This window comes from Mobula birostris, chromosome 29 (assembly GCF_030028105.1).
Source record: "Mobula birostris isolate sMobBir1 chromosome 29, sMobBir1.hap1, whole genome shotgun sequence".
Classification (NCBI taxonomy): domain Eukaryota; kingdom Metazoa; phylum Chordata; class Chondrichthyes; order Myliobatiformes; family Myliobatidae; genus Mobula; species Mobula birostris.
Genome location: NC_092398.1, coordinates 4,309,037 through 4,334,887, shown reverse-complemented (window position 1 = coordinate 4,334,887; position 25,851 = coordinate 4,309,037). Strand labels below are relative to the sequence as shown.

The following is a 25,851-nucleotide window of genomic DNA, read 5'->3' as shown; positions in this document are numbered from 1 at the left end:
AATTGAATTAGGCCATTTGGCCCATCAAGTCTGCTCCACCATTACATCAAGGCTGATCCATTTCCTTCTCAGCCCCAATCTCCTGTCTTCTCCCCATGTTCCTTCATATCCTGATTAATAAAGAACATATAAACCTCTACCACAAATATACCCATTGACTTGTCTTCTACAGGCGCCTATGGCAACAAATTCCACAGATTCACCACTCCCTGACTAAGAAATTCCTCCTCATCTCAGTTCTAAATGGACGTCCCTCTATTCTGAGCTGTGCCTAGACTCCACCACCATAGGAAACATCCTCTCCACATCCTCTTCTATCGAGGCCTTTCAACACCCGATAGGTTTCAACAAGATCTCCCCCCAACCATTCTTTTGAATTCCAGTGAATACTGGCCTAGGTTCTTATATGGTAACTCTTTCAAAGATTCAAGATGCAAAGAGCATTTATTTATTTGTTTGTTCATTTATTTATGTATGTGTGTATTCATTTATTTACTTACTGAGGTACAGCACAGAATAGGCCCTTCCGGCATTTCGATGCATGCCACCCAGTAATCCCCAATTTAACCCTAGCCTAATCATGGGGCAATTTACAATGACCAATTAGCTTACCAACCGGTACGCCTTTGGACTGTGGGAGGAAACTGGAGCACCCGGAGGAAACAAACACAGTCACGTGAAGAACATACAAACTCCTTACAGACAGCGGAGGGAATTGAACCAGGGTTGCTGGTACTGTAAAGCGTTGTGCTAACCCCTACATTACCATGCTACCCCAAAGTATGTACACAGTATACAACCTTGAGATTTGTCTTCCCCACAGACAGCCGTGAAACAAAGAAACACCATGGAGCCTGTTCAAAGGAAAAGATCAAACGTCCCCCACTCCACGTGCAAAAATAATTACGTAAACAGCAATAAAAAAACATGAGCAAAAAACACAGAATATAAAAGGCAACACCCACAAATTGCTGGAGGAATGCCGGGAGCATGTATGGAAATGAATAAACAGTTAACATTTCGGACCGACTGAGCCGCGAAGAAGGGTCTCGGCACGAAACATCAACAATCTATTCATTTCCACAGATGCTGCCTGACCTGCTGAGTTCCTCCCGCATTTTTTGCGAGTTGCTCCGGATTTCCAGCGTCTGCAGGATCTCTAGTACAGAATATGAAACACAAAATCGAAAGAGACCAGACACATTCAGTCCTTTTCATTCCCAAAAGCAGAATGATTATAGAGAATTTGATAGGTTCTATCAAATTTCTATTTATTAACCTGACCATCTTTAGTATGAAGTTTTAATTCTTTGTGCATGATTTTGAAGGCAACTTATCAGGACGAATACAAATGTCGAACATTGTACCACTCCAAATGAAATAAAAAATAACACTGCCAAAAGAAGGATGATAATGTCCACGCCAACTTCCAAGTGGCAATATTGCCCAGCTTGGAGGAGGACATGCTCTGGTGTGCCCTGAAGCTCCCGCCTTTCCCTGAGATGGGATGCGGTTACTATGCACCTGATTCTAATTTGGACTGACGCTGGATGGATGGTGAATAGACAGTGAGCCATTTACTGTCCAATACCAGCCTCTGGCCAGCTGTCATAGAGTTGTAGAGCCTTACTGCACGGATCTTGTATGAGCGAGGACTAAGTGTCAAGCCGTGGTGTGACCTGTTTACAGTTGCCAGGAGAGAGACATCAGAGCTGGGGTTGTGGGGAGGGCTTGGGTCTGTGCTGCCCCCTGGTGTTCGCCCAGCAGAAGACAATATCTATTGTGGTCAGCTGCAGATTTCTGCGGCTCGAGTCTGGACTTCTTTGTGTGGTTGTATTTTATTTGCTTGCGACCTTGCATGTGCTATGTGTCCTTTGTGCCGCGTGTGACTGTTGGTGCTATGTTTTGCACCTTGGTCCTGGAGTAACACTGTCTCGTTTGGTTGTATTCATGGGCATTCACGTGTGGCTGAATGACAATTAAACTTGAATTGAAGCAGACTGTAAACGATGGCCCGTCTCAACCCTGCTAACTGTGTTGTCCAGTGAGCTTCTCCCATTGAGTCATAGAAATGAACAGCACATGAACAGGGCATTTGGCCCCACTGCTTGTGTTTGGCCTATGGCCCTCTAAACTTCTTCTATCTATGCACTTACTCTAAAAGGTCTTTGAATGTTGCTAATGTTACCACCTCAGCCACTGTTTCCAGCAGGTTATTCCAAATATGTTGTGTGGTACGTATCTGATGTCCCTTTTAAATATCTCACGTCTGATTCCAAACCCTCTATCACCAGCTCCATTTGAATTTCTAGACAATCACAACACATACAAAATGCTGGATGAACTTGGCAGGTCAGGCAGCATCCATAGAGGAGAATAAGCGGTCAATCGGGCTCAGCCCAAAACATCGACCGCGTATTCCCTTCCACAGATGCTGCCTGACCTGAGTTCCTCCATTTTGTGGGTGTTGCTCTGGATTTCCAGGATCTGCAGAATCTTTTGATGTCCTCTCGGATGGTAATGGTGGGGAGTCAGTGATGGCAATGTTATCGATGTCAAAAGAAGGTAGTTTGCTTGTTTCTAATGGGAGATGGTCATTGTTAGGGCATATTCTGGAGTTATAGAATATAACTAATGTTAATTTCAACAGCAGTTGAATGTCAATTCAGATCTGAATGTCAATTGTAGATTGAAATTAAAATGTAGTTCCTGGAGCTGCAGACTGGGGCTGATTGCAAACCAGGAAACACCCACAACCTGAGATGTCTGCATATACATGAATGTAACAAACATCCATCCCATTTACCTGAGATGACTACATATACATGAATGTAACAAACATCTCAATTACCTGAGATGACTACATATACATGAATGTAACAAACATCCCATTTACCTGAGATGACTACATATACATGAATGTAACAAACATCCCATTTACCTGAGATGACTACATATACATGAATGTAACAAACATCCCATTTACCTGAGATGACTGCATATGAATGAATGCAATAAATATCCCATTGACCTGAGATGTCTGCGTCTGTATTATCATGAATGCAGCTGAGAGATAGTGGTGATTAACATTGATTTTGTGTGTCTGGAGTGTTGGTCTGAAGACCTCGGTGTTTGGAAACCATTTGTAACTCAGAGGAAGCATTGTGAATGCATTTTAACTGTAGAATTGCCCTGTTGTTACCTTTGATCTTTAGCAAATAAAAATGTGATGTAATGTTGGATCAGGGAGCCTCCCTCCAGAGTGACTCCAAATACTGTCAGCTCGGGGGTGCCAAATCTTTTAGACTATTAGCCGTGTGTCTCTCCAGAGGCTTTCAGTGACAGTCACAACAGTCATGTCCAGCACTTCTGTGGTGTGCACATTACTTGTTTCCCCATCAACCTCTGCTTGATGTTGTCTAGCTCTTGCTGCGTGCGGGCACGGCTACTTCACGGGACGAGGAGACGCAAGTGGAAATGGACATTGTACGTGACCTTGGACAACCCATCCCGTGACCTCAGAATGGATGGAAGGTCGTTGCAAAAGCAGCTAAGGAGGTTTGAGTCCTGGGTACCACCCTGAAGAACACACACAGCGGTAAAACCATGAAATGACAAAGCCCGGGATCAGAATTAGCCCATTTGGCCCATCAAGTGTGCTCTGCTATTTGATCACGGCTTTTTAAACCAATCCTCCTTGCTTCTTATAGCGTGGAACAGGCCCTTCCAGCGCAACAAGCCGCCCCACCCAGCAACCCACCTGTTTAACCGCAGCCTAATCACGGGTAATTTACAATGGCCAACTAACCTACTAACCGGTACGCCTCTGGACTGTGGGAGGAAACTGGAGCACCCGGAGCACACCCACACACTCACGGGACAGATGTACAATCTCCTTACAGAACTGAACTCAGAATTCTGGAACAGCCCGAGCTGTAACAGTGTCACCCCATAAACTTGATCTACGAAGAATAGCTGACCTACTGAACACTCTTTCTCACGGGTCACATTAATATTCTGTGCCGTGATAAGGAATTAAAGTTAGCTTTATTTGAAAAACGTTATGTTTCTCAGCCAGCTCCAACGTGCACACTGAAGTTCGAAGTTCAAAACAAAGTTTATTATCAAAGGACACTGGTGTCACCATATACCACCCTGAGATTTCATTTCCTTCCACAGTAGTCCTTCCTCCATCGAGGACATCTTCGAAAGGTGATGCCTCAGGAATACGGCATCCATCGGTAAGGGCCCTCACCATCCAGGACACGTCCCCACCCCCTGCCATGTTACTAACAGCAGGGAGGAGACACAGGACCCTGAAAATGCACGCTCGGTATTTTAGGGAAAGATTCCTTCCCTTTGCCATCAGATTCCTACAATCCATGAACCCAAAGTACTTCACTATTTTGTTCTCTTTTTATACTATTTATTATATTTATTGTCGCCTGTAATAATCTTTAAATGTACTGCATTGTGCTGCTGCCTCAAAACAAAGGAACTTCATGGCATATGTCAGTGAAAATAAAACTGAACATCGAGGACTCCTATGTAGAGGTCGTTAAGAGCACCAAATTTCTTGGCATTCACCTGGCGGAGAATCTCACCTGGTCCCTCAACACCAGCTCCGTAGCCAAGAAAGCCCAGCAGCATCTCTACTTTCTGCGAAGGCTGAGAAAAGTCCATCTCCCACCCCCCATCCTCACCACATTCTACAGAGGTTGTATTGAGAGCATCCTGAGCAGCTGCATCACTGCCTGGTCGGGAATTGCACCATCTCGGATCGCAAGACCCTGCAGCGGATAGTGAGGTCAGCTGAGAAGATCATCGGGGTCTCTCTTTCCGCCATCACAGACATTTACACCACACACTGCATCCGCAAAGCAAACAGCATTATGAAGGACCCCATGCAAACTCTCATACAAACTCTTCTCCCTCCTGCCATCTGGCAAAAGGCACCAAAGCATTTGGGCTCTCACGTCCAGACTATGTAACAGTTTCTTCCCCCAAGCCATCAGACTCCTCAATACCCAGAGCCTGGACTGACACCAACCTACTGCCCTCTACTGTGCCTATTGTCTTGTTTATTACTTATTGTAATGCCTACACTGTTTTGTGCACTTTATGCAGTCCTGGGTAGGTCTATAGTCTAGTGTAGTTTTTGTGTTGTTTTCCGTAGTTCAGTGTAGTTTTTGTATTGTTTCATGTAGTACCATGGTCCTGAAAAACGTTGTCTCATTTTTACTGTGTACTGTACCAGCAGTTATGGTCGAAATGACAATAAAAAGTGACTTGACTTGATTCTGAAGTTTAACAACGATCTGCCGCTGTTCCCAGTCTGGCCAACAGGTGGCTCCACGTGTTCAGCTGACTAACAGGCACCCAACAGACCACACATGTCCCGTCAGATTAGATCTTCTCCTGGCTGTTCAGCAGCGGGCGAAGAGAGCTAACCTTTCCAGTGGCACCATGCACCAGTCACAGAGGGATCAAAAGTGGAGAGAGTGAGCAATTTCAAGATCCTGGGTGTCAGCATCTCTGAGGATCTATCCTGGGCCCAACATATCGATGCTGCCGCAAAGAAGGCATGAGAGCGACTATATTTCATTAGGAGTTTGGGTTGATTCAGTACGTCGCCAAAGGCACTTGCAAATGTTTACAGATGTACTGGGGAGAGCATTCTAACTGGCTGCAACACCGTCTGGTATGGAGTTAGGGGGCAGAATGCTACTGTACAGGATCAAAGTAAGCTGCAAAGAGTTGTAAGATTAGTCCACTCCGTCATGGGCACAAGCCTTCATATTATCCACGACATCTTCAAGGAGTGATGCCTCAAAACGGCAGCATCCATTATTAAGGACCCCCATCACCAAGTTTATACCGTCTTCTCTTGGCTACCATCAGGGAGGAGGTACAGGAGCCTGATGACACACACTCAATGATTCAGGAACAGCTACTTCCCCTCTGCCATCCAATTTCTGAATGGACATTGAACCCACGAACACTACCTCACTACTTGCTTAATTTCTATTTATCCATTATTTAACAAAATTTACGGCATATGTCGATGAATGGAGACCTGCTGCTGTTCCCAACCTGGCCACCAGATGGCGACATGTGTTCAATGGGCACCCAACACACCACACACGTCCCATCAGCTCAGCCTTCTTTCCGGGCTGTCCAGCAGCGAGCAAGCCTCCCAGTGTCACCGCTCACCCTGAACAGAAGTTTATAAGATTACGAGAGGCAGAGATCGCCAGTCAGTATCTTTATCCTCAGTGCCAAAACGTCTACGACTCGAGGGCAGGCTTTTGAAGTGTGAGAGGTAATTTCAAAAGAGATGTACGGGGCAAGTCGCGTTTTTCCACAGGGTGGATGGTGCATGCAATGTAAGAGAAGATTGCAAGAGGCCCTTAGATGGGAATACGAATGATGGAACATAGTCTAGTACAATTTGAAAAAATTGCCGAGAGTAGTGGACTCTGGCCAATATATAGCGGGCACATCCCTCCCCACCGTCAGTGTAGTGGTAGACAATAGTGTTGTTCCTACTCCATTCAGTTAGCCACACTCACATGGGAGGAGTTCACATACTGTACAAGCAGTGTTACACAACAAATGTTTTGAAAGTGGTTCTTCCTCAGAAATGTTTTTTTGTTTATGATAGACGCCTTGAAGACTACTTGCATCACGTAGGAATCTGGAAAAACAAGAAATTAACTTTTATTGAATATAATGCATTTAATTCCATAATGGTGCTGACACTTTGCAATAGTTCAACTAAGCTAAAAATGTTTTGTTGATGATTTTCATTTGTACTCAGTGTCTGAGGCTTCTCGCTGAAGTGTCCAACAATAATCAGCCAGCATTGATGGATTCCAGTTGCCCTGATACCGTTTCTCCCTGATCGCAATGTCCTGGTGAAACTTTTCTCCATGCTCGTCACTGACCACGCCAAGATTTGCAGGGAAGAAGTCGAAATGGGAATGCAGAAAATGAATCTATAGTGACATGTTGTGTGGGCACATGGCCGAGTGGTTAAGGCATTCGACTGGGCATTCGAAGGTCGTGAGTTCGAGCCCCAGCCGAGGCAGCGTGTTGTGTCTTTGAGCAAGGCACTTAATCACACAGTGCTCTGCGACGACACGGGTGCCAAGCTGTATGGATCCTAATGCCCTTCCCTTGGACAACATCGGTGTCCTGAAGAGGGGAGACTTGCAGCATGGACAACTGCTGGTCTTCCATACAACCTTGCCCTGGAGAGTGAAGACTTTCCAGGCGCAGATCTATGGTCTCACAAGACTAACGGATGCCTAAGAAGTGATATGTTGCACTTCATGGTTTTGTACGTTTGAAGCATGTTGTCAACCAGCTACATATAGTTTGGTGCTCTGTAGCTGGCAAGAAAATTTCACAACATCCTTGAATGCCTTCCATGTGAATTTCTCCAGTCCCACTAAAAGTTATTTGAATTGCCTGTCATTGATGACCCAACAAAAATGCCTTCTTCAACCTTGGCATCAGTTATTCTGACTTGGATTATGAATTGAAATAACAAATATCGTTGTTTTTTTAAAATGGTGCATGTAGGGAAATTTCATAGTGATTGTCATGATCACCAGCCCAAAATCCATAAGATACATCTAACAATAAACATGAAGCAAAATATTTATTGTCCAGGTTTATCAATACAGTTCAGTTGAGTATTCTTCATGCTGGTGTCCTGGTGTGCTCTGCACTCTCCCTCAATAATGAAAACAACAATAGTACTATCTATAAGGGATGCTGACTCAAGGAAACAACACCCATCATCAAAGATTCCCTCACCCCCCCCACCTCGTACCTCCAACCCCATGCCACCTCCTCACAGCCCCCAGCGGGCAAGAGGTAAAGATGCCTGACAACCAGGAAAGACTGGGTGACAACCACGAAAAGAGTGGTGCCACCTATACCCATCATTGTGTTAAAACTGTTTTGCATCCTGACAGTATGTGTGCCAGTGAACCCCGCTGGCCACAAAGCTTGCAGTTAGGGTCCTCTCTCAGACCCTAACTGAAATAATACGCAAGACAGAAGAGAAAGGAGAATCGGCTGAAGTTGTGTACTTAGATTTTCAGAAGGCCTTTGACAAAGTACCACACGGGGCTGCTTAACAAGCTACGAGTGCATGGTATTACAGGAAAGATACTAGTCCACAGGGGTCTGGGTTGAGACCAATTCTTTTTACATTTCATGTCAATAATTTGGATGATGGAATTGATGGCTTTGTTGCAAAGTTTGCAGACGACATGAAGACAGGTGGAGAGACAGGCAGTTTTGAGGAAGTAGGGAGGATACAGAAGGACAGACAGATGAGAATGGGCAAAGAAAAGGCAAATGGAATACAGTGTTGGGAAATGTATAGTCATGCACTTTGATAGAAGAAATGAAAGGGTTGATTATTTTCTAAATGGAGAGAAAATACAAAAAACTGGGATGCAAGGGACTTGTGCAGGATTCCCTAAAGGATAATTTGCAAGTTGTGTCTGTGGTGGGGAAGGCAAATGCAATTTCTTTTTTGTACAGATTGAAAAGTCTAGATTTGGACAAGCTCATCGTCCCCTGTCAGTCATTTCAAGGGGACTAGAATATAAAAGCAAGGATGTAATGTTGAAACTTTATAAAGCCCTGGTGCCTCATGTGGAGAATTGTGAGCAGATTTGGGCACTCAGAAAGGATGTGCTAAAACTGGACAGGGTTCAAAGGAAGTGCACAAAAAGGATTCCAGGATCGAATGGCTTGTCACATGAAGAGTGTTTGATGGCTCTGGGCCTGTATTCACTAGAATTCAGAAGAATGACGGGTGACTCACTGAAACCTATCGAATGGTGAAAGGCCTTGATAGAGTGGATGTGGAGAGGATGTTTCCTGTGCTGGGAGAGTCTAAAACCAGAGGACACAATCTCAGAATAAAGGGACGTCGTTTTAGAACAGAAATGAGGACAAATTCTTTTAGTCAGAGTGGTAAACTTTGACTTGGCCTCCGCCTCCAGTTCCGGCAATAAACCGCACCGATTTCCCACCCTCTGGGTAAAAATGTAGATCTGACAAAGAAATTTGAACCTGATTATTGTTCAAAGTCCTTAAATAAATAAAAAGAAAAAGCAGCAGCAAAAGAAATCCTGAGTTTATTACAAAACTGTTTACGAGGGTGACTGATAAGTTTATTAACTTCAAACTTTCTGCATGATCACTCAAAGAGTTGACCTGCACCTGCACGTAACGAGAACTGTATAACTCATCTCCTTCTACCTTAGGCCACGAGCTTATCAATCACCCCTGCTGTGGACCACTTTCTGGTGGTCCAAGCCACCGACGTCTACAAAGAAGGGATCCGTATGCTCCACGACTGCTGGACTAAGTGTGTAAATGTAGGAGGGGACTATGTTGAAAAATAAATGTGCTAGGTTTTCTAAAATTGACGCCTTCTACCTTAGGCCACGAACTTATCAATCACCCCCCCCCCCCCCCCCCCGTACAGTTCAGCAAACGAAGCAGGCACAGTTCTCAGTCCCACGGACAATCTTACCCACACACCGTGGATGTTTCACTACACTTGATGCAATCTTTTTGGGTCAATCTTTTCCAGATGAACCAAAGGCTTGAGCTGCTCCGAAAAGTTCTTCATGTCGTCTGAAACGGCGTCCTGGCCGGGAGGAGCCACCACATTCAGCTCCACCAGGTAGGACAGCGACAGGGGCTCGATGTTCTCCAGGTTGTTGGGCAGCAGTATGCGAAAGACCTTGGACACCAGGATCTTCATGATCCCTTTGCGGAAGATGTGGCCCTTCACCACGAACTCGTGGTCCATCCGGAAGCCCATCTCCGTGAGGAACTCCGTCAGGTTATCCGACGTGGCGATGTCCACGCAGTTGCGCACCAGGGCCGACCTGTTCTTGTCACCGATCTCCGGCTGCCCGAGGTAGCGGAGGAGCCACGGCACGTTGGGCTTGTCCACGGAGCGCCGCGCCCTGAGGATAAACGGGCTTCCCTGCTGGGCTTTCAACAGGAAGACCAGCTCGTGATCAACAAAGGTCTCTGGCTCCATGTTGTCACAAAGTCCGCGCAGGCGATGGAGAAGGCTTTCCAAGCTCTGGTCCAGCACACTCCCTGCGCAAGAAACAAATGGCTGGACTCAGTGAACGGTCAAAATTCTACACAATGAATTTAAGGTGTGAGTGGCGAGTTCAAAGTAGACATGTGGGGACGAGCTTTATTTTTACATGAGAAACAAACGGCTGGGCTCAGTGAATGTGTGGGGACGAGTTTTATTTTTACATGAGAAACAAACGATTGGGCTCAGTGAACGGCCGGAATTCTACACAATGAATTTAAGGTGTAAGTGGAGAGTTCAAAGCAGACGTGTGGGGACGAGTTTTATTTTTACACAGAGTGCTGGGTGCCTGCAATGCACTGCCTGGGGCACGTGTGCAAAGGCTCTTGGATTAGAACCAGAAGGGTGTTTCATCGCCTGGTGCGGAATTCGAATGAGCAGGAACGCTAAAAGCTGTAGAGAGTAGTGGCTGATGGGTCACAGCCTCATTCCTCCCACCATCGGTAGTATCTACAGGACATATTTCCTCAACAAGGCCACATATATCATCAAAAACACGAGAGGTTCTGCAGGTGTTGGAAATCCAAAGCAACACACACAAGGTGTTGGAGGCAGCATCTGTGGAAATGAATATACAGTCGACATTTCGGACAAAGACACTTCTTCAGGACCCATCATCGAAGAACCCCTCCATCGGGGCCATACTGTGTCCTCACAGTCACCAACAGGCAGGAGTTCCTCCAGCGTTTTGTGCGCGTGCCTCACGTCTATTAATACCGGCCTACACTCAGGGGCCACTTTACCAGCTATACCTGCTCAGTAATGCAAATCTCTAATCAGCCAATTGTGTGTCAGTACCAAGAGGAACAAATAGCAGGGTAATGATGCGTAATCCACATGCACCCATAACAGGTTTCAACCCAAAACGTCGACTGTTTATTCTTCTCCGTAGATGCTGCCTGACCTGTTGAGTTCCTCTACAATTCTGTGTGTGTTGCTCTGGATTTCCAGCAGCTCTTGAGGTCATTATTTACACTCCAGTCTCTTCATTAATATTCAGAAAACCCTTTGCACTTCTCCATAGTTGCCAATACAACAACTATCACTTCCTGTTTTCTACTTCTGCCACAGATTTTTCAAGTGCATGGCTTTCCGTCTTGATTTGCAAACCTACTGAATACTGAGAGGCTTAGGTAGAGTGGACAGCGATGGGGAATCCCTATATTAGTAGAGTCCAGGGTCGGAGTGCACAATTCCAGAATAGAAAAATGTCCCTTTAGAACTGAGAGTGTGGGCATGTGGCCAAGTGGTTAAAGCATTGGACTAGCGACCTGAAGGTCGTGAGTTCGAGCCCCAGCTGAGGCAGCGTGTTGTGTCCTTGAGCAAGGCACTTAATCACACATTGCTCTGTGACGACACCAGTGCCAAGCTGTATGGGTCCTAATGCCCTTCCCTTGGACAACATCGGTGTCGTGGACAGGGGAGACTTGCAGCATGGGCAACTGCTGGTCTTCCATACAACCTTGCCCAGGCCTGCGCCCTGGAGAGTGAAGACTTTCCAGGCGCAGATCCATGGTCTCGCAAGACTAACGGATGCCTAAGAAGAAGATAGAACTGAGATGAGAATGGTGAATCTGTGAAGTTCATTGCCATAGATGGCTGTGAAGACCAGGTCATTGGGTATATTTAAAGCAGGGGTCGATTCTTTGGGTATATTTAAAGCGGAGGTCGATAGGCTCTTGATTAGTAAGAGAAGGCATGAGAATGGAATTGAGAGGGAAAGTAAATCAGCCCCGTGATGGACGAGACTCAATGGGCCAACTGGTGTCATTCTGCTCCAGTGTTCTGTGGACAAAATATTACAATGCTACCTACATAACTATGAGATTTTACAAATACATTTGCAATACAAAATCCCAAAGACACATCAAGTCTGAGACCGGGACAGCATGGCAGCATAGCGGTATGTATAACGCTTTACAGAACCATAACTGGGGTTGTAACACAAGACCGTAAGATAGAGGAGCAGAGTTGGGCCATTCGGCCCATCGAGTCTGCTCCGCCATTTCATCATGGCTGATCCATTTTCCCTCTCAGCCCCAATCTCCTGTCTTCTCCCTGTATCCCTTCAAGCCCTGCCTAATCAAGAACCTATCAACCTCTGCCTTAAATATACCCAATGACTTGGCCTCCACAGCCATCTATGGCAATGAATTACACAGACTCACCACTCTCTGGATAAGGAAATTCCTCCACATCTCTGTTTAGCAACAATAACATCTCTGTTTCAAAAACAATGAAATAAAATCCCAGTTTCACCTATCACCAGCCACCTTGTGTTTCCTCCTCCCTCCCCCCCCCCACCTTCTCACTCTAACTTCACTTCCTGTCCAGTCCTGTCCCGTCTCAACCAGAAACGTCAGCTGTTTTCTCTTTTCCAAATATGCTGCCTGGCCCGCAGATTTTGCGCGTGTTGCAATATAATCAGAGGAACCACTTTCCATACCCTGTAGAATGTACTCCATCATGTTGATGGCTCCACCGATAACTGGCATCACAGTCACAGGAGGGGCCTCCATGCTGAGATGTCTTCAGACAACCTGACTGACATAACAAAAAAACTGCTGTTAACAAGACTGTATTGTGAGGTGGGCCAGGTGAACAGTTAATAGATACTCATTTATATGCATACTCAGATTTGAGTAAACCACAACCATACACACCAACCTAGAGCAATGGGATCTGACTGTACAAATCCATAATTCATTGCAAGTGGCGTCACTGGGCCGTAAAGAGAGCTTTTGGCATATTGGCCTTCAACAATCAAAGTACTGAGTACAGGAGATAGGATGTTATGTTGAAATTGTACAAGATATTGGTGAGGCCTAATTTGGACTACTGTGTGCAGTTTTGATCACCTACCTACAGGAAAGATGTAAATAAGGAAAAAATTTACAAGGAATTTGATGGGACTGGAGGCCCGGAGTTTGAATAGGTTAAGGACTTTTTTGCTTGGAACATAGAAGATTGAGGGGAGGTGTAGATGAGTATAGATACGGTGGTTCCTTAAGGTTGTTATAGCCAGGGGTGGTAATAAGGACAAGCTCCCACTACCTGTTAAATGCTCCCAATGGCGTGCATCTCAAATAGCCTCTGACAACCAAGTCAGAGCATAGCTACTGAGCCTGGCAGAACAGTTTCTACTGACAGGAGAAGGGGCAAAAGCAGGTCACTGGTGCCTTAAAACAGTCGCTTCGGGCAGATGGGGCTTGTCAGCCACGGTTGGCAGCTCTTCTAGGGGAAGGAAAACTCTGATCTCAAATCTCTGCTGCCTTGCAGCTATACCCACTCATGGGGAAGGCTTCGGGGGTAAACCCCGAGGGAAAACTCCGCAGCTGGAGTCCCTAAGGCAGTCCTACATGGAGTTCAGTGCTGACTGGCAACTACTGCAATGCTGCTGGTACCAAACTGTATCGGTCTCTTCCATTCCTTTGGGTTCATCAGATGCGTGGAGAGGGGAAGCTTGCTACATGGGCAACAGCTTGCTCTCCATATCGTACTGCCCTGGCTTGTGTATCTAGACAGCTAGGGTGCAATATCCATGGTAACCCTGACTGATGGAGGCCTCACCTCTCCTCATAGGTAGGGTAAATGCAACACTATGATCACTTTGTACTAATATGGAAATTGCTTTCAGAAGCAGAAGAGATTCTACAGATGTTGGAAATCCAGAGCAACACACACAAAATGCTGGAGGAACTCAACAGGTCAGGCAACATCTATGGAAATGAATAATATTTTGGGCCAAGACCCTTCATCAGGACTGAAAAGGAAGAGGGAAGATGTCAGAATAAACACGTGGGAGGAAAGGGAAGGAGGCTAGCTAGAAGGCGATTGGTGGGAAAGGTCAAGGGTTGGAGAAGGAAGAGTCTGACAGGAGAGGAGAGCGGTCCATAGGAGAAAGGGAAGGTGGAGGGGACCCAGGGGGAATCGCAAGGCAGATGAGAAGTAGTAAATGGTCAGTGTGGCCCCTTTCCCACCCACCTTCTACATAATGAAACACCAACATAAAAATTAGCACAATATTTTTATGCCAACAGTGAGCCCCAGGAGTGGTCTGGGGCTGGTTGGGAGCTGGATTTGATGACGGTAATGTGGTTGCCTTCAAGACCTACAGTATGGAAATGGACCCATCAGTGCAACATATCTTTGCCAACCAAACACCCAATTACACAAATCCCAGTTTGTTCTCCACATAACCCCATCAACTCTTCAGCATTGACGTAAGTTGAGAGGAAGGAATTGGAAAGGGGACTTAAAGGAGTTTTAAAGCACCACACTGCTGCCACAAACAACAAATTTCATGACATATGTCAGTGATGATAAACCAGATTCTGGGGTCTGAGGAACTCTTGACCCAACCAGCAAAATCCTAATGACTATCTCAGTATAGTAACCCTACGGCGACTACGCAGGGAAATGGGCTTTGTTCTTTTTTTGTTCAAATAGTGCTTCTTCGTGTAAAAAAAAACTGTGTAATTTATGCTCTTCTTGTGAATGCTATTTATCTGGTGCTACATCGATGCTGCTGCAAGTAAGTTTTTCGTTACATCTGTGCATGTTTACTTGTGCATATGACAATAAACTGGACTTTTACATTTTGATTTACACAGAGAGAGTCTGACAGCTGGAACTCGCAGCCAGAGGTGGTGGTGGAATCAGATGCAATCGCTATGTTTAAAAGACATTTAGAGATGCACTGAAATAGACTCCTCTCCCTTCTCTTCTTCTCCTCTCCCTCTCCCCCTCCTTTCCTCTCCCTCCCTCCGCTCTCCTCCACTCTCTCCCTCCTCCCTCCCCTCCCTACTTACACCAGAGAAGCCCCTACCCGGACGGACTCCTCAAACCGACGGTCATCAGTTTCCGGCTGGAAATACCGTCCGGACGAGAGCGCGGGTCCCGAAAGAAGGTTCCGGCTCTCGGGTTATTGAATTGAAATCATTCGGGGCCCCGGGATCCAGCGGCTCGGATCCCGGAGTTTCGGGTCGGGATTTGCGGATCTGTGTCCACGGCGCCCCTCAGCCTGGGACATGGCTCAGTAAGATACCAAAGGCCGGCAATGTGATAACAGAGCCGGTGTCAAAAGTGGGGTTTTGTCCTCAGGACCCTTCCCCCCCCCACCTCGCCTCTACCCCCACCACCTCAACAATCCCCCCACCCCAGGCACAGCAAGATTCCAAAGTCAGCCGTGTGGTAACGGAGCCGGTGGCAAAGCTGCCGATTCAGAATCAGAACCAGAAATATATATATTGAAAAAGTTAAATGAAATATGTAGTGCAAACAGAAAGTGGTGAGGCAGTGTTCATGGGTTCAATGTCCATTCATAAATCAGGGTGATTACTGAGACCGTGTGAGGGGAGGGGGGAGGTGTGTGGGAGTCAGTTTTGGGCCCCCATCTTAGAAAGGATGTACTGATGTTGGAGAGAGTTCAGAGAAGATTTACGAGGATGATACCTGGAATGCAGGGGCTAACATATGAGGAGCGTCTGTTGGCTCTTGGATTGTATTCATTATAGAAGAATGAGAGGGGATCTCATAGAAACGTTTCGAATGTTGAAAGGGTTGGACAGAGTAGATGTGGAAAGGTTGTTTCCCTTGGTGGGTGAGTCCAGGACAAGAGGCCATAGTCTTAGAATTAGAGGGTACCCAGTTAAAACAGAGATGAGGAGAATTTTTTTAGCCAGAGGGTCGTGGATTTGTGGAATTCGTTGCCACATACAGTTGTGGAGGCCCGATCATTGAGGGTGTTTAAGGAGGAGATTGACAGGTATCTAATTAGTCAGGGTATCAAGGGATATGGGGAAGAAGCCGGAAATTGGAACTAGATGGGTGAATAGTTTAGCTCATGGGGGAGCTGCGGAGCAGACTCGATGGGCCGAATGGCCTACTTCTGCTCCTTTGTCTTGTGATCTTGTGATAATGTACTTCCAATCTTTGAAGCCCTTCCAACCTCAACACCCAGCAAGATCTCTGCCCTTCCCTAAATCCAGGGAAGGACGGGGTTATAAACTGATGGAACGTAAAAGCACTTAGAGCTCTTTAATACCCCATTATTCCAATTTAAGCTCAGAGACTGGTGACAGAAGGACGAAATCCTCTCTGACCTGAGGAGGAGGAGGTCTAAGGATACAGTCCCTTCCTCACCAAACACCATCAGCAGGGCATTAGAGGGTAAACACTTGACGCAGTTCTGCAGATGCTGGAAATCCAGAGCAACCCACACAAAATGCAAGAGGAACTCAGCAAGTCAGGCAGCATCTGGGTGTCATTATACACCAGTCATTGAAAGTGGGCATGCAGGTACGGCAGGTGGTGAAAAAGGCGAATGGTATGCTGGCATTCATAGCAAGAGGATTCGAGTACAGGAGCAGGGAGGTACTACTGCAGTTGTACAAGGCCTTGGTGAGACCACACCTGGAGTATTATGTGCAGTTTTGGTCCCCTAACCTGAGGAAAGACATTCTTGCCATAGAGGGAGTACGGAGAAGGTTCACCAGATTGATTCCTGGGATGGCAGGACTTTCATATGATGAAAGACTGGATCGACTAGGCTTATACTCTCTGGAATTTAGAAGATTGAGGGGGGATCTTATTGAAACGTATAAAATCCTAAAGGGATTGGACAGGCTAGATGCAGAAAGATTGTTCCCGATGTTGGGGAAGTCCAGAATGAGGGGTCACAGTTTGAGGATAAAGGGGAAGCCTTTTAGGACCGAGATGAGGAAAAACTTCTTCACACAGAGAGTGGTGAATCTGTGGAATTCTCTGCCACAGGAAACAGTTGAGGCCAGTTCATTAGCTATATTTAAGAGGGAGTTAGATATGGCCCTTGTGGCTAAAGGGATCAGGGGGTATGGAGGGAAGGCTGGTACAGGGTTCTGAGTTGGATGATAAGCCATGATCATACTGAATGGCGGTGCAGGCTCAAAGGGCCGAATGGCCTAATCCTGCATGTATTTTCTATGTTTCTATCTAAGGTACCCCTGAACCATCGAACTCTTGAACAAAAGGGGATAACTACACTCACTTGCCCCATCATTGAAATGTTCCCACAACCAATGATCTCACTTTAAGGACTCTTTATCCCATTGTCTTATGTTCTCACTATTTATTGCCATTTATTTATATTTGCATTTGCACAGTTTGTTGTCTCCTGCACTCTGGTTGATCTTTCATTGATCCTGTTATAGTTATTATTCTATAGAATTGCTGAGTATGCCAGCAGGAAAATGAATCTCAGGGTTGTATATGGTGACATACATGTACTCTGATAAATTTTGAACTTTGAACTTTGGAGGGGGATGAACAGTCGATGTTTCGGGCTGAACACCCTCATCAGAACTGAGTACACGTAGGGTCATTCCTTTACAGCTCTCTGTCCCAGCTGCGTGAAGTGGTTCTTATGTGTGCCTTAGAACCATTGATTAAATTCAAGGATTCATAATGCTTAGAAAAGCCCTGAGGACAGATCTCGTGTCAGCTCAACTACAAACTCAGGAGGGGAGCAGAAAGCGTTCTTATTTTACCCACTGTTTCTTTTCACTTACAGGGAATTCAGAGGCAATTAACAGATGAGAACGGCCTTGCAAGTCAACTTGCCCTCTCTGTTTGTTCCTGAATCTTATTCTGCTCAGTACTTAAAACAGCAGTTATTACCACATCAGGGAATTTCCAAGCTGCTTGTGTCCTCGGCCAAGAACTTGCCTCCTCGAAATTTCCCTGAACTGTGCTATAAGACTAGTTCCTCACCACCCCGCCCCCCCCCCCCACACACACACACATTACCATCCACAGCCATAGTCACTGGCTGTACCGGAATCCTGTGGAGAGACAGATCCTGTTTAATCGTTCTCGTTTTCTGCACACAACAGTAGTGTTGCTGAACAGAAGAAAGCCGATATTTGATCAAGGAGCACTCCCAGTGGAATTGATAAAAGGAAAGAAAATTGGGCCGAGAGAATAGATACGACTTTCTGGGTGCAGACCGGGGTAGAATGAGAAGAATGGCCTTATGCGTTGCGAAACAGTCACATATAATGGCAGATTTTCTATTAAGATTAAAGAATGGAACAGAGCAACGACTCATGTTCCATCTGGATAGCCTCCAACATGACAGACTGTACGTTGATCTCTCTAATTTCTAGTAATTTCACCCTGTCCCTTTTCACTCCTTTCTATTCCCTATTTTTGTTCCCCTCCCACTCTTCTCCTCAGCTGCCCATCACCTCCCTCTGGTTCCCCTCCTGCTCTCCTCACCTGCCCATCACCTTCCCTCTGGTTGCCCTCCATCTTCCCTTCCTTCCATGCTCCACTCTCCTCTCCTGTCAGGAGTTTGTACCTTCACCCTGTGACCCCGCGAGTTTCCTCTGGGTGCTCCAGTTTCTTCCCACAGTCCAAAGACGTAACCGGTTGGTAAGTTAATTGGTCATAGTATATTGTCCCATGATTGCTGGGATTGCTGGGTGGTGCAGCTTGAAGGGCTGAAAGGGCCTATTCTGTGCTGCATCTCAATAAATATATAAATAGATTCCTTCTTCTGCCCTTTAACTCTTCCACCTATCACCTCCCAGCTCCTTACCTCATCCACCTCTGCCCTACCCACCCTCCTTCCCCCTCTCCTGGCCTCACCTATTTCCTGCCAGCTTGTACCCCTCCTTATTCAGGGTTCTCCCTTCCTTTCCAGTTCTGATGAAGGGCGTTAGTCTGAAACATCGACTTGTTTATTCCCCTCCATAGATGCTGCCTGACCTGTGTGTGTAGCTTTGGATCTCCAGCATCTGCAGAATTTCAGACGCCTCAGAGATCAGCCTCCATTCTATGCGATACACACAGAGTGCCGGAGGAACTCAGCAGGCCAGGCAGCTCCTATGGGAAAGAGGTAGTCGATGTTTCGGGCTGAGACAAAGAGATCCCCTCTATGCAGTCTGTCTGTACTTCTCACCACTATAGTAAAGCATCCAGCACAGTTAAAGACCCCATCCGCCCTGAACGTTCTCTCAAGCAACAACACAAAATGCTGGAGGAACTCAGCAGGCCAGGCAGCATCTAATAAACAAACAGAGACCCTTCATCAGAACTCAGCCCCTTAATGGTGACAGTTCATTCCTCTCCGTAGGTGCTGCCTGGCCTGCTGAGTCCCTCCAGCACTTTGTGTGTGTTGCATTGCAGAAGCAGATCCCCCCTGCCGGCTTGTCCCAGTTGAAAGTGGTGTACGTCAACACTACTCCCAGAAACCCATCGGACAACAGTTAGTGCAGCACTTTACAGCGCCAGCGATTGGGGTTTCAATTCTGCCTCCCCTGTACGTTCTCTCCACGACCTTGTGGTTTCCTCCGGATGCTCCGGTTTCCTCCCACTTTCCAAGGGGCGTATGGGTTACCGTTGTGGGCATACACGGCAACACTGGTGAGCTTCCCGCATCATAATCCTCAGACTCTGTTGGCCATTGATGCAAATAATGCATTTCACTGTATGTTTCGATGTATGTGTGACAAATAAAGCTAATCTTTAAAAATTGCCCACATTAGACCTGTATGTTTTGATTCATTTCCTATCTAGCTACCTGTCCAAATACCTTTTTAAACATTGGAGTTGTATTAGAACTGCAATTAATATTAGTTTATCAGGGTCACAGTGAAATAGTACAGTGAAAAACTTGTTTTGCGTACTGTTTCATATATGTCAAATCATTCATTTGTTATGTGCCGTGACGTATGACATGGGTGATCATGATCTTTCCATGCCCATGATTGTCTTTGGCAAATTTTTGTACAGAAGTGATTTGCCATTGCCACTTTCTCAGCAGTGTCTTTACAAGACAGGTGACCACAGCCATCATCAATAATCTGCCTGGCGTCTGTGGTCACAGAACCAGGACTTGTGATATGCACCGCCTACTCATACAACCATCCACCGCCTGCTCCCATGGTTTCACATGATCCTGATCAGGGTGCTAGGCAGGTGCTACACCTTGCCCAAGGGTGACCTGCAGGCCAGCGGAGGGAAGGAGCACCTTACACCTCCTTTGGTAGAGACGTATCTCCACCCCGCCACTCAAATCATTACACAGTGACATTGAGGTAGAACAAGGTAAAACAATAACAGAATGCAGAATAAAATGTAACAGCTACAGAGCGAGAGTGCAGTGCAGGATCATAACGAGGTAGATTGTGAAGTCAAGAGTCTAACTTACTCTACTGGCAGAGTATTTAATATTCTTATAGAGGAGCAGGGTAGGTTTCTGTACAGACAGTGAGATAGAAGCTGTCCTTGAGCCTGAAGCTACATGCTTCCAAACTTTTATATCTTTTGTCTGATGGAAGAGGAGAGAAGAGAGAATGTCCAGTCTGGAGTGGGTGGGATCTATTTTTTGCTGTATTGCGTGATTTGTTTTTTTACTGCTTGGAAGGGGTAGGGTTGAACTTATCCTTTGATCGGGTTCCATGATGTTTCTTTGTTTCGAGGCTGTCTGTGGGGAAGATGAATATCAGGGTTGTATACTGTGTACACACTTTGATAATAAATGGACTTTGAATCGCTCCTGTACGTCCTCTCGTTTCCATCTGAGATTCTGCCAACAATGGTTGTATCATCGGCAAGTTTACAGATGGTATTTAAGCTATGCCTAGCCACACACTCATGGGTACAGAGAGAATAGAGCAGTGGGCTAAGCACACACCCCTGAGGTGCGCCAGTGTTGATTGTCAGCAGGGAGGAGATATTATCACCAACCCACACAGATTGTAGTCTCCCAGTTAGGAAGTCGAGGTTCCAATTGCAGAGGGAGGTACAGAGGCCCAGGTTTTATAACTTCTCAATCAAGACTGTGGGAATGATGGTGTTAAACACAGCTATAGTCAACAAACAGCATCCTGATGTAGGTGATTGTATTGTCCAGGTGATCTAAGGCCGTGTGAAGAGCTATTGAGATTGAGACTGCCATAGACCACCTCTAGTAGCTCATTTCAGATATTCACCACCCCCTGCCTTTAATTTCTCCCCTCTCACCTCACCAGTGTATCCTCCTATCCCGAGAGAATGTTCTTGACTACCCATCTAATAAATGCTCCTCATAATTTCATAAATCTCCATGAAGTCACGTCCATTGAAAATAAATCCTATCCAAACACCTTATAGCTGCAATCTCCATGATAGGCCACAATCTCAAAGTCGGGTTTATTGTCATTTGCACAGCAGCTTTTGGTAGTGTATTTTCCGGCCAGTTGGGTGATCTGGTTCTTTGCTGCCTCTGAGTGAAGCGTGTGTCCTTGAGACAAGAAGCCTGGAGGTGGGCGCAAGCACATGATCAACTCCATTTCACACAGATCTCGCTGAATGAAATCACCGAGGTGAGATCGGTAAGCAAACACGAATCCTGCGCCGTCTACCAGCCTCGCGCTCGCGGCTGCCGGAGTAGGGTGTCTGCGTGTGATTGCCTCTCTCTCTCTCTCTCTCTTTCTCACGCTGCTCCCAGTGGAAAGTCCCTGTGTTTGAGTGGTCTCTCTCCCTCTTGCTCGATGCTGCCGGAGGATTTTGCTGGAGCCCTGAGTCTTGGGCGAGGTTTAATCAACGTGGTTTGGGGATTAGACTCTGTAATTCATGTTATGATGTGTTTCTGATTTCTGGTCGCCCCATTTTTTTGTTGCTATTTTGGGCATTTTTGAATTGGGGGACCTGTAGATAATAAACAGTGAACTGGACTATTGATTTTGTGTTATTTATACTCGGTGTGAGCACGTGGCCAAGTGGTTAGGGCATTGGACTAGTGACCTGAAGGCCGTGAGTTCGAGCCCCAGCCAAGGGAACGTGTTGTGTCCTTGAGCAAGGCACTTAATCACACATTGCTCTGCGACGACACTGGTGCCAAGCTGTATGGATCCTAATGCCCTTCCCTTGGACAACATCGGTCTCGTGGAGAGGGGAGACTTGCAGCATGGGCAACTGCCGGTCTTCCACACAACCTTGCCCAGGCCTGCGCCCTGGAGAGTGAAGACTTTCCAGGCGCAGATCCATGGTCTCGCAAGACTAACCGATGCCTTTACTTTATACTCTGTGTTTTTCTGTCTTTCTTTCTGCAGTTTTGCATGATTTGTTTTTTTTTTCCATGTTGGGGGTGTGGGGTGGGGCACTGACATTTTTCTTTGAACAGGTTCAATGGTTTTCTTTGTTTCGTGGCTGTCTGTAGGAAGACGAACCTCATGATTGTTTACTGCATACGTACTTCGATAATAAATGTACTTCAGAATGAGAATCAGAATCAGGCTTATTATCACCGGCATGTGTCGTGAAATTTGTTAGCAGCAGCAGTTCAGTACAATACATAATATAGAAGAAGAAGAAAAATAAATAAATAAATTACAGTATTTGTATATTGAATGGATTAGAAATTGTGCAAAAAGCAAAAGTAATATAAAAAAAGTAGTGAGGTAGTGTTCATGGGTTCAGTGTCCATTCAGAAATCAGATGGCAGAGGGGAAGAAGCTGTTCCTGAATCGCTGAGTGTGTGTCTTCAGGCTTCTGTATCTCCTCCCTGATGGTAACAGTGAGAAAAGGGCATGTCCTGGGTGATGGAAATTCCTTAATAATGGACGCTGCCTTTCTGAGACATCGCTCCCTGAAGATGTCCTGGGTACCTTGCAGGTTAGTGCCCAAGATGGAGCTACTAGATTTACAACCCTCTGCAGCTTCTTTCAGTCCTGTGCAGTAGCACCTCCGTACCAGACAGTGATGCAGCCTGTCAGAATGCTCTCCATGTACATCTATAGATGTTTTTGAGTGTTTTTGTTGACATACCAAATTTTTTCACACTCCTAATGAAGTATAGGCACGTAGCTATGTAGACAAAATGGGTGTAAACGGGAAACAAGAGATTCTTCAGATACTGAAAATCCAGAGTAATACACACAAATGCTGGAGGAACTCAGCAAGTCAGGCAGCATGTATGGACATTGCAGGCTATGATCCTTCATCAGGACCTGCCCTGCTGAGTTCTTCCAGCATTTTGTCAGTGCTACTCTGGAAGTAATATCATCTTGCTGCTCAGTGTACTGAGCTGAGAAGTGTTCATTCACTTGTTCCTCCAGATTTTGAGGAGACAACCTTGATGGTTACTTTGATGGCCCTGAGGTGTCCAGGTTTCAGAAGCAATGGAGAGACAGAGGTCACTGCTGATGGTGGATTCAGAAGTCCCACACAATAAGCTGCACTTATAAAGTAAATAACTGACGTTTTTAACAGAGAAGATGCTGCCAGAGCAACACATGCAAAATGCTGGGCCTCTACCTCAATTTTTAAAGTTTTTATTTTATTGAGATACAGCTCAGAATAGGTCCTTCGAGCCCTTCGAGCCGTAACATCCAACAATCCCCCAATTTAACCCTAGCCTAATCACAGGACAATTCACAATGACCAATTAAACTACCAACTGATAGGTCTTTGGACTGTGGAAGGAAACCTGAGCACCCGGAGGAAACCCACACAGTCACGGGGAGAGAACGTACAAACTCCTTATAGGCAGCCATGGGAATTGAACCTGGGTCGCTGGTACTGTAAAGCGTTGTGCTAACCACTACACTACCAAATGTCAAATGTTTATTCATTTCCATGGATGCTGCCTGACCTGCTGAGTTCCTCCAGCATTTTGTGTGTGAGTTTTGTAACTAAGGTCTTCCAGCATTGAGGTGAAGTGCTGGTTATTGATAAGGAATAATCTTGACTCCCCAAACATAGACCTAAGGTAAGTTAAAACTAAATTAATTATTTGCTTAAACAACCAAAACTGAAACCACTAGAAACAATAAAAATGAAGCAAATGCATTAAATTATAATAATTTGATGTGCAAATAAAATAGAAGTGTTTTTCTAATGTATAATAATTAGTGTGATATAACTAAGTATCAAATGTTTTGCGGCAGTAGATAGCACAGTTCCTGTTCATGTGCTTGTGTGAAGAATTGTCACAAAGTGGGAGAGAAACACTTAAGAACTTTGTCCCAATGATGATAGTGGAAGGAGTGGAGGGTGTCAGCACAATAGCATAGTAGTTAGCACAACACTTTATGGTACCAGCGACCCAGGTTCAATTCCCGCTGCTGCCAATAAGGAGTTTGTTGCCACAGTCCAAAAACGTACCGGTTGGTAGGTTAATTGGTCAGTGTAAATTGTCCGGTGATTAGGCTAGGGTTAAAGCAGGGGATTGCTGGGTGGCATGGCTCAAAGGGCCAGAAGAGCCTATTCAAATTTCAAAGTACATTTATTATCAAAGTATGTATACATTATATAACCTTGATACAGGCAGCCACAAAACAAGACACCCGAAAGAATTCATAAAGGAAATCCCCGACAAATATCCAGTATGCAGTGAGAGAGAGAAAAAACAAATTGCGCAAACAATAAAAGTAAACAAATAGCAGTTAAAATGAAAGTGAGTCCTCAGGCACGAAGCCCAGAACAGGCCCACAGCCTCAGGCACGAGGTCTGGAGCAGGCCCACAGCCTCAGACACGAGGCCCAGAGCAGGCCCACAGCCTCAGGCACAAGGTCCGGAGCAGGCCCACGGCCTCAGACACGAGGCCCGGAGCAGGCCCACAGCCTCAGGCACAAAGCCCAGAGCAGGCCCACAGCCTCAGGCACAAAGCCCAGAGCAGGCCCACAGCCTCAGCCTCAGTGCAGCAAAGAGCGGAGTAACCATCATGGAGCAGGGAGCAGAACCGGCCTGCTGCATTCTGTGCTGTAGCTCAATAATAAAACATAAATAATTTTTCAGTAAGAGTTGATATAGCAAAATTTACAGGATAAGTGTTAACATGTTTATCAATGGTAAATATTGACATGAAACAATCAGTTAACATCATGATAACAATAATAATTTAAATTTTAGTATTGGACGTTTGTGTCTGACATTATGCTAGTAAGTTATGTTGTTGCGACAGACGGTGAGGCAGCAGCATGACCTCAGCTGTAACGCAGTCTAGGCCTCAAGCCGTGGGCTTGCCTGCTGCTGCGCTCCAGGTGAGGGGATGCCAGAGGCAGTGCAGCATGGCATCCGTGCTCAGTTGGGGGCTGGCCTCTCCCATCAGTGCTGCCTTCTGTGTTCAATCAGTGGAATGACAGGCTAGATTGCCAGGAAATGTACCATCAACTTGCGGGACATGTCGCTCAAGGTCTTGGACTATAAATGTGTGTTTCTGAGTGACCGGGGTTTTTTTTTTGGCTCCCTGTTTTGAATGTGCTGTATATGTTTCGCACTTTGGTTACATTTGGCTGTATTCATGTATGGTTGAATGATAATTAAACTTGAATTTGAATTTGTTATGTAGGTTTTTTTGTGAATTCTATTGTGTTTCTTTGTTTTGTGGCTGCCTGCAAAAAGATGAATCTCAAGGTTGTATATGGTGTACATACTTTGAACTTTGAAGGTAATTAAATACAAATGAAAATAAAATTTAAAATGCAGATGCTAGAAATCTTCCAGTTTAAGATGACAGTGGTGAAGCCTAGGGCCTACTTACCAGCGGCAGACAAGACAAAGAATACAACTAAATACTTCATTAATAACACTTTTACTTGTAGAATTTATGGTAAACAATCACTGCAAACGATGAGCGAGGGCAACACTGAGTCGTGAGTCAAAGCAAGCGGGTGTGAGGCAAGATCAAGGCATATTTGAGGCAAAGTCAGGGTGAGCAGTGTGGAGGAGAGGCA

General features: G+C 45.7%; 1 protein-coding gene across 4 annotated transcripts; it reads right to left on the bottom strand.

Moving 5' to 3' along the window:
* Window positions 1-4,377: 4,377 nt before the first annotated feature.
* med18 (mediator of RNA polymerase II transcription, subunit 18 homolog (yeast)) lies at window positions 4,378-15,046 on the bottom strand. Of its 4 annotated transcripts, XM_072246517.1 has the most exons (4): window positions 14,962-15,017; window positions 12,597-12,694; window positions 9,566-10,146; window positions 4,378-6,697 (listed from the first exon to the last, which is right to left on the bottom strand). In XM_072246517.1, exons 2-3 carry the CDS (start codon window positions 12,667-12,669, stop codon window positions 9,587-9,589), a joined length of 633 nt encoding a protein of 210 aa, XP_072102618.1. In that variant the 5' UTR covers window positions 12,670-12,694; window positions 14,962-15,017; the 3' UTR covers window positions 4,378-6,697; window positions 9,566-9,586. The 4 variants fall into 4 exon arrangements, with proteins under 4 accessions (XP_072102618.1, XP_072102619.1, XP_072102617.1 ...); XM_072246518.1 differs by lacking the exon at window positions 4,378-6,697 and having other exon boundaries at window positions 9,512-10,146; window positions 12,597-12,690; window positions 14,962-15,046; XM_072246516.1 differs by lacking the exon at window positions 4,378-6,697 and having other exon boundaries at window positions 9,512-10,146.
* Window positions 15,047-25,851: the final 10,805 nt, after the last annotated feature.

What these genes read in the sequence shown, in the direction of transcription:
- med18 (XM_072246518.1), bottom strand. Translation starts at nt 12,669, where the DNA reads ATGGAGGCCCCTCCTGTGACTGTGATGCCAGTTATCGGTGGAGCCATC. An exon ending in GATGGAGTACATTCTACAGG is followed by an intron (nt 10,147 to 12,596) that starts GTATGGAAAGTG and finishes TTTCTTGCGCAG; the next exon opens with GGAGTGTGCTGGACCAGAGC.